This window comes from Phoca vitulina, unplaced genomic scaffold (assembly GCF_004348235.1).
Source record: "Phoca vitulina isolate PV1807 unplaced genomic scaffold, GSC_HSeal_1.0 scaffold16, whole genome shotgun sequence".
Lineage (NCBI taxonomy): Eukaryota > Metazoa > Chordata > Mammalia > Carnivora > Phocidae > Phoca > Phoca vitulina.
This window is the reverse complement of record NW_022589719.1, coordinates 35215914-35224806: the sequence shown is the minus strand read 5'-3', so window position 1 is coordinate 35224806 and position 8893 is coordinate 35215914. Positions and strand designations below refer to the sequence as shown.

Sequence of the window (8893 nt, the reverse complement as noted above, 5' to 3'; positions counted from 1 at the left end):
ATGTGTGCGCAGGGCTCTACGGGACGCAGGCCTCCCGCACCCCGGCACAGCGGCATCCGGCGGGCGCTGCTTCCTCCCACCAGCGGGCGGGACCGTTAGCGGGGGCGTCAGGGTCTCCCCTGCACGTCCAAGTGGCTGCCCAGAGCAGGTCCTCCACAACAACCTCCAGGTGGTTATTGAAACTGCTTTTAAATAGAGCAGAGACAGCCTCCCCGCTCACCACCACCAGTTCGTGGCGGGGCGGTGCTCGGCACGCTCGGGTTCAAAGATCAACCACGAGTAAACCTGTCCGCACGCAGAAGTCCCTCGATTATCTTAGTCCTCCGCTCTCTCCCCGGCCAGTCTCTGAGCCACTCCCTCCCCGAATCTCCGCTCGCCCTGCCCTTTGTGTGACGGGTCCCGATCCCTGGGAGGGTGGGGCCCGTCCTCCCCACCCTGATGTCACCAGAAGAAATGTCCGGGCTGAGGCAGGCTGACCAGCGGCCCCCCGGCAGATACCTCTCTGTCCAGACCTCGGGAACCTGTGAATGGGGCTTCATTTGGAAAAGGGGACTTTGTAGATGCAACTGCGCCAGGGAGCTTGAGACCGTCCTGGATTCCCCGGGCGGGCCCCTGACAAGTGCTCTTAGGGGGGCAGAAGGTGAGCGAGGCCAGGAGGACGGCGTGGAGGCGGTGGCCACAGGAGCTGGAGAACCCGTCCACGTGCACAGGACGGAGGCAGCACACAGCCGGGAGTAAAACCCAAGCCCACAGTTACCTTCGGAGCCCCCGACGCGAGCCGTGAACGAGGAGCTCAGGCGCAGCAGTGGGAGGAGTCCTCACCGGGAGCGCGCGGGGCGGGGGAGGACGGCGAGCCCGGGGACATCCGCGTGGGAGGCGCAGACCCGAGCCGGGCAGCCGCGCCTCCTCGGAGCAGCAGAACCTCCCGGGCGGCTGCTTGCTGCTCTGTCTCTTTCTCAACCGACGTTTGTCTTTCAGGCATAAACGGAATCACCAAATGTTTTTAATAAAACACCTGCACCTTAAGGAATCTGTGACGAGCTGGGTTTCTAGAAATGCCCCAGGCTTGCCTGGCTGTGGTCGGGGACGACGGAACGTGCGGTTAGAAAAGCGAGGGGGCTCCGCGCTGTTCCAGATCTCACACTTCACGCTAAGAAGCAGGAAATGCAGACAGTCAGGCTTCCCGAGCTCGGCAAGCTCAGCGGCACAGGTTCGACACGGGAAGACGCGAGAGGGCCCAGCGGTGGGCCGGCGGACACGGGCCGGGCTCACCCACAGAAGGGAAACACGCCCGTCCAGAGCGGGAGCGCCCAGCCCTGGGGGCGCGGGCAGAGCGGGGCGTGGACACCAAGCCACGTGCTTTGCAGGGCCCGCCCCACGGGCCACAGTGGGTGGTGTCAGCCACTGGGCTCAGCGCCCGCCCCCCCGGAGACCCCCATCGGGCGTCCCGGAGTTGGCCAGCCCTCGAGCTCTTGCGGGAGAGCTGGGGCGGCGGCCATGCGTGAGCCCCCCCCAGGGAATCCACTTCCGGCCCTGCAGGCGGCTGGGCCCCGCCCCGCCCGAGCCGGCGCACCTGCCCCCGCCCTCTGCCCCTCTGCCCCTCTGCCCCTCTGCCCCCTGCAGGAGGCGCCCCCCCGCGGTTCCCAGGGGCCGAGAGAAGTGGAAGGACGCAGCCCTGGCACCTCCCGTGAGGGCGTGAGCAGAGCAGCAGGAGAGTAAGGCCCACACGGAGGACGCCCGGGGACGAGCGACAGTGCTGAGCACACGCACAGGCCCACGCACACGCTCCCCCGCCTCCTCTGGGCCCCGGAGGGGCCGCTGAGACCGTGAGCTGGAGTCGCCGCGCCTCCGGAAGCGAGGGCACAGACGCCCGGCCCTCCTGGGGGTGGCACCGCATCCCGCACCTGCAGCTCGGGGCTGTTTGCGTCTTCGAGCGGCTCTGCACCCCAGACGCCCGGGGCCCGCACGGGGCAGCACGCAGCCGGCGAAGAACGGCAGCTGGTTCTCAGTATCCTTTATTGGCAGTGGAAAATGCTTCAGGACTGTATTGAAAGACAGCAATAAATAATACTGTGATAAAAACAGTTCAAAAGTAGACTGTACATACTTTGTTACATAATCAGGAAGTTCACAAAAGATTAATAGAAAAACAGGACGGTAACAGTGAATTGTACAAGTAAATTAAAAGCAGAAACCAAATGTAAAGACATGCCGTTTCTATCTATGTATCAGCTGCATAATAAATAATGCACCATGATCTGAACACATTTCTTGCTGGCTTTTTAATATGCCAAGTAGAAAGTAAGAGTTACATTTGCTACTTATACAATCCAAAACGGCTATCTCATCAAAATCTAAAAATGTACGACTAGGTCCATTCTTTAAACATGTTTACAAACAAATGTAAAAAGATGATTTACATAAGAACAGTAAGGCCTTTGTTAGAGTTGCACGACATTATTTCCGGGGGGGGAGGCGGGGGGCGCAGTGCTTCCTGATTGGTCCTCTAAGAGTTCTCGCCAGCGAGCTCCGCACCAGGAGGGCGCCCAGGCCCCCCCGCCCAGGGCCCCCCCAGGCTCTCAGGGTCCTCAGCTCGCGGCTTCAGCCAGTCGCTAAACACGAGCTGCCCGAGCCCACCGGGACGAGCCTATGAAGAGTTCACCGGTCCTAGGAGATTTTCATAGTCTTTCCAGTCCAAATTTTCAGAAGCTGATATTTAACACCAGATATTTTTAATCTGTTCACGCTATGGAATAAAGCATTTCTTGCTAGAAAAAGTATAGTTAAGGTCAGTCATTAAAATACAACAACAGTTGCTTGAAATGAAGTCTGCTTCTTTCAAAATGATTGTTGTAGAGCTAGGTTTTGTTTGATAACACACGCTGTGTCACGATTTTACAAATACAGTAAAATCCTTCTCTCTGTCAGGGTTTATTAATAACAAATTAAGTAATGATAATTACAATAAATGCACAATTTACAAAAGCCCTATATTTGTTCATAAGATTTATACATACAAGCATTACAGTACATTCATTTGAAAGACTAAATTAGATATAAGAACACGAATTGATTTGAAAGGATATTTATAGCCTGGATATACATGAAAAAGTAAGTAACTATATAAATGAAGTCATAAGTTTACATAAATATAAGAAACATTAAATTCTAAAATATTTTCTCTATAGTATTCATGAATTTTTCACTAATTAAAAACTCTGTAATAAAATATCTCAGGGTCCATATAACAAGTATTAACAGATTAAAGATTCCGTTGCATTTTAAAATGTAGTCTTTGTGGGATTCGAAGTGGTGCATAATCATCTGTAGAAGTAGTGCGGGTAAACTGGAAAAGAAAAACAAACAAAAGAATCAGTCTTAAGCCACCTGAACAGTGACTTCCGGGCCCGGGCAGGCCCCAGCACACCTCCCCTCCCGCCCTGTGCTTTAGCCCCTCTGAAAAACCAGAGAAAACATCAAGCATTTTGCTTATCAATGACTGACTTCATTTTGGCCTTTGATTGATTTCATTTTGGCCTATGTCCAAAAGTAACCAATTTTTAAAAAGGATGGAAAAAACAAGTATTCTTTTTTTTTTTTTTTAAGATTTTATTTTTAAGTAATCTCTATAGCCAACGTGGGGCTAGAACTCAGGAGCCCGAGATCAGAGCCGCCTGTTCCACTGACCGAGCCCGCAGGGAGCCCCCAGCAATCACATATTCTGGCTGAGACAGGAAAACACTGAGAGCAAACCGAGCTCCCCCAGGGCCCTCGGAGCAGGGAGAAGAGGGCCAGGCTCGCAGGCCTGCACCCGGAATCTCAATCCACAAACTCAGCCCCTCTTGTGGTAATGCACTTGGTTTTTGTTTTGGGTTTTTTTTTTAGACCAACCCCTTAGGGCGCCTGGGTGGCACACTCGGTGGAGCATCTGGCTCCTGGTTTTGGCTCGGGTCGTGATCTCAGGGTCGTGGGATCGAGCTCAGCATCGGGCTCCAGGCTCAGCGCAGAGTCAGCTTGAGAGTCCTGCTCTCTGCCCTCCCCCACCGCTCACGCGTGCCTGTGCACGTGCTCTCGCTCTCCCGCAAATAAGTATCTTGGAAAAAACCCCAATCTCCCAACTGAAAGGCTATCAGTGTCACATGGTGGTTACGGTCTCATGAAACTTAATACTTTGGGGCCTGATTCATTCAAGACCGCGTCTGTAAAAGCAGGCCGGCCAGCAGCAGTGGCCCGGGCGTCCCACCAGGTGCACGCAGACGCAGAGGCCCTGACCCGCTGGGGACAGTCAGCTGAGAGCCGGGTGACGCTCTCTTGCGCTCTCCTGCCTCCCCCGGCCCCACAAGACAGTAGCAGACGTGGGAGCCAGCATCTTTGTGTTTAAGGAAAGAATGGAAATACATTTCTTCCCTTAAGAATCAGTGACACACTAGCCTCTCCAGGTTAAGCGTGAGCATCCAGAACACCAAAGTCCCCTCCACGGGCGCCGAGGGCTTGTGCGCGTGCGTCCGGCCAGCTTCCTGAGCTCACGGGCCGGCTCTCCCGGCTACTCACCTACAGGGGGCGTCAGCAGGAGTAAGTCCTGACTGTGGCCGAATCCAGCCTCTGCGGTCCTGACACGCCACCTGCTCCGACGACCACGACGGGAGGCGTGCAAACACAGCATGCAGTTAGTCTCAGCGCCGCGCGGCCGCTCGAGCGCACACACGCACATTCACACTCACAGCAGCACCCACGGAGGGGCTCCCGGGGGCTCCCGCGCGGACCGGAGGCGCCCGAGGAGGGGAACTGAGTCACCGAGTGGGCTTGTCCCCATCCCCCGAGCAGCCCGGGGTCCGTGGGGCAGCAGGTGACAGGAAGGCAATTCTGCCACACACATCTGCACCGGTAACAACTATGAACACGGTGACTGTTTCTCCTGAAAGCCTCCAGACTTATAGACTTTTCTGGAATTTTTTGCAGCCCAGCAGCAATGTGAGCGTTACCAGCCCGCTAAAGGGAGTCGGGTGCCCGTCCCGTTGCCCACCCCCCCTCCCCCGTCTGAGAAGGACGGCCTTACCCTCCCGGCAGCGGGTGCGGGACGATGACTGAGCCACGGAAGCCCAGGCCCGGCCTCCCTTCCAGCCGCCAACAGCGCGCACCACAGATGCTTTTGTTCTATCAAAAAACCGCCCGGGGGGCTCACTGGGTTTTTCCAACCCTGTAGCAGCTGTGGGCTGCTCCCGACTACAAGCCCTGTCTCCCCACAGGCTGCCAGTCCCGTGCCCCGGGGCCAGAGAGCACGTGGAGAGAGCGGGAGGCCTGTGGCTGCCCCCAGGCGCCAGAACACCCGCTGGGCCGGCTTTCCGCCTCCGCCTCCGTTAGCGACGGGGTAAGAGCTCACCTTCCACGGGCTACGCTCCCTACGCCTTTTTCCACAGTTATGTTTCATTTACCTGAACTGTAATCCAAATGTCGCTGTTAACATTTATAATAAGGAAAAGGTGACTTGTGAAATGAAGCTGAGGAGACTAGGACATCAGGCCGATTGCCCAAGAAGTCGAAGACTAAGTTACAACTAGAATCCACAGAAATTACCTACAGGCTTCTTGAAGAAAAATGCTATTCTTTTCCAAAAAGTTGGGTTTTTCCCTCATTAAGCATAATATTGAAGTCTGGCGAAGAGATGCAGTTTTTTAAATAAAAACACTGCCCGATAAGCTGCCCTCACTCAAAGCTCAGCAAGGCTTTATAGAAATTACTTTTCTCTGGTTTGTACGTGGGCAGCGAGAGCAGAACTCACAACCGAGGTTCAGGCAGAGCTTAGGCAGGAAAATGGTAAAAACCACACCGGACAACTTCCCTACGGCCCGTCTACCCACGTCCACTGAGAGTGAGCATGCGGCCGCCCGTCACAGGCCTACGACGCAGGGCCCCCGCGGCCAACACACACAGCACTCGGGACGCGCCGGACACTTGCCAACAGCTTCCCGCAAAGGACTCACCGCCGCAAGCCATCTGTGAGGAAGACACTCGTGCGACAACCACTCTACAGATGGGGACACTGAGGCACAGTGCTCAAGGTCATGCGCCTCCTGCACGGCAGAGCCAGATTCCAGCCCAGGCAGTGTGGCCCCCCATCCTGTCACTGAGTGGGACACGGTCAGAGCAGAGAGGTCCCTCCGCAGACCTTGGCCAACTCTTCACTAGCGGTGGTCTCAAAGCAGAGGGACCGTCCAGGGATAACTGCACCCTGATCTGGCGCCCTCGACAAGACCAGCCCTGCCCTGGGAGGACATCCGGGCTCCCCTCCTTCCTTTTCCCCGTCCTCTTACAACGTAAGGACACGGACAAGAGAAAGCAAGGACGAAGGTGGGAACTGTGCCGATTACCACGGACTCAGTCACTCCTCAGCGTGGAGAGAAGTCCTAGGGGTAAAGGACGTGGTCTGAAAGCCCCTGTGCTGCTCTCCGAGGGCAGAGCCCCCGAGGGCCACACGAACACATCTCTGCAAGTGTGGACGTCGGTCCAACGCTCTGAGGGCACACACGCTGCTCAGCTTTATTAGTTGGAAGAATATGCTAATATTCAACCAGATAACTTAAAATATCTGTATCATTGTTAAACTTTTCTACACAGATGTTAGGATTAATTTTACAGCATGTAAACCTGGGCATGCAACAGCACCCACACGCTTGTTACGTATTAAAGAGGTCATCGTGACCCTTATTAACGTTCCAGCCAAAAAGCTGCTCGTGCTGCCGACAGGTGGCCGGGGGAGCACGGTGCATCACGTACCGTCCAGCTGCATCTTCTTTGGCTGCATAGAGGGGGAGGACAGAGAGGAAGTGACCCGGAAGTTTGCGGGGAGAGTCTCCGCTGACCCAGCAGCTAAGCCACGAACGTCCTTTGGTCTAAACTTTTTCCTCCAAGAAGGTGCCCTCCTAAAGCTTTTATCATCGTCCTGGTAAATTAAAGAACAGAAAACAAGACTGATTTTAAAATACAGGACAAAATACACAGTAAAGTTACCAACCCTTTAAAATGTCCTTGTCCCTGCATTTTTGTTCACATGTATCTAACCCCATTCTTTTTTGATTTTTTTAATTTATCTGACAGAGAAAAAGAGAGAGCGCACAAGCAGGGGGAGCGGCACGGAGAGGGAGAAGCAGACTCCCCCACTGAACAGAGAGCCTGACTCGGGGCTCAATCCCAGGACCCCGGGATCATGACCTAAGCCGAAGGCAGACGCTTCACCGACTGAGCCCCCCAGGTGCCCCTCTGACCCCATTCTTGATAACCATCAGACTCCCTGCCCAGACTGGGAACTTCTCGGAGTAAAAGGAGACAGGGCCACCCTCATGCTGGGACCCCAGCTGGGCACAAATCAGGACAGTCCTGGGCCACCTGGGTGTGCTCTGTCTGCCACCATGTGTCGCTTCTTATCCTGCAGAAATCACCTTCTTGCTATGTAAGATACTGCATTTTTGTCTTCAAAACAGTCTTCAGGCTGGGACAGGCCAGCGGTGCCCGTCAGGTGTCCTGTTCCCGCCACACTCAAGTGTTCGCACGGCGACGGAGACAGTAACACGTCACGGTGCGAGAGGACACGAGTCATGGTTTCAAATGAGGAAAAATGAATGTGTCCTGTGTTTTTAAATAAACTTCTGAAACATTCTGCCAGAGCACAGGGGGCCCTGGATGGGGGTGAGGTATCCAGTTGTCCCAAAACACAACTTAACAGACTCTATGCTTCAGCCGCAACCAATGCTTTATGATGCGAAAAACATTTTTGAAGGATATCAAAAGTTAAATAGCAGAAATTAAAAAAAAAACCTCCCCATCTTAGTGAAAATATTGCTTTCTTAATAGCTCATTTGTTAATAAATTAAGAGCAAAGCTTAACTTGTAAAGTAAAATTATCTCCACATTTGGAAGCGTTATCCAGACTACACGGCTCCTACAAATATATTAATTTACTTTATTTACTTACTTATTTTTAAAGATTTTACTCTTAGGTAATCTCTATATCCGACGTGGGGCCCAAACCACAACCCTGAGATCAAGAGTCACACACTCTACCAAGCTGAGCCAGGCTGGTGCCCCCAAATGTAACAATTTACATTTAATGCAAGTTTAAAAATCATTAGGCTGAAAACTTACTTCATCAAACCTTCTGTCAGTCCCCATGACCAAAAGGTTGTTAAACTCTCTTTCCAAGACAGCACGAGCCTGAAATCATAACAAAACAACCCCCCTTAGTGATACGCTAAGGATGTTAGCATATCACAGTTATTTTTAAACCAAGACTTAAACAAACAATAACTCAAGGGATGAATGCCGTGAACATCACAGGGTACTTTAAGTCAGGGGTTTTAATGGGGAATGCATTCGCGGGCTTTGGGCGGTGGGACCCGTGAGCTCTTGGGACATTACGTAACAAGTGTGCCGTGGGGGCCGCTGCTGGTGGGGACTTGAGGGTACTGGCAGAAGAGATACATGTTCTGTAGAAGAATAAAAATATTCCTGATTCTCCAATGAGCCCATGAGTCAAAAGGGACACAGGGAAATGAGAAACAGAACTCCTGAGACCCGCGTGCGGCACACTTTAGTAAGAGCGTCTCTCTCCCCTCTGCCGCTCTGCAAGCAGCCGGTGTGGACGCAGGTCTCCCGCAGGTGGTTTACGCCAGGACTCCTGCGTGCACCAGGACACGGAAGGACAGGCAGACACGAGGAGGAGCTAACAAGCACTGTGGGCTCCGAGCCGCCGCATCGTGTTTGAGGCAGGGAAGAGAGGACTGGCTGGCTGGGGTTTGGTTACGCGCTCTCTGCCTCCACTCAAATGCGGAGCGCAGTGCTGGCTGGAGGGCGGGGTGCGGGCGTGGCCGGTCGGAGGGCGGGGTGCGGGCGTGGCCGG

At 53.9% G+C, this 8893-nt stretch overlaps 1 protein-coding gene across 9 annotated transcripts in view; it reads right to left on the bottom strand.

Moving 5' to 3' along the window:
* Positions 1–1687: 1687 nt before the first annotated feature.
* PPFIA1 (PTPRF interacting protein alpha 1) overlaps positions 1688–8893 on the bottom strand; it is a 91006-nt gene continuing 83800 nt past the window's right edge. For 3 of the 9 annotated variants that reach the window (XM_032414562.1, XM_032414560.1, XM_032414563.1), the window contains 4 exons: positions 8140–8208; positions 6775–6940; positions 4552–4622; positions 1690–3346 (listed from right to left, as the gene is read on the bottom strand). In XM_032414562.1, coding sequence (XP_032270453.1) covers positions 4564–4622; positions 6775–6940; positions 8140–8208 — 294 coding nt within the window. In that variant the 3' untranslated portion in view covers positions 1690–3346; positions 4552–4563. Of the gene's footprint in view, positions 3347–4551; positions 4623–6774; positions 6941–8139; positions 8209–8893 lie in introns of all 9 variants that reach the window. The other 6 variants (XM_032414557.1, XM_032414556.1, XM_032414558.1 and 3 more) reach the window with 5 other exon arrangements.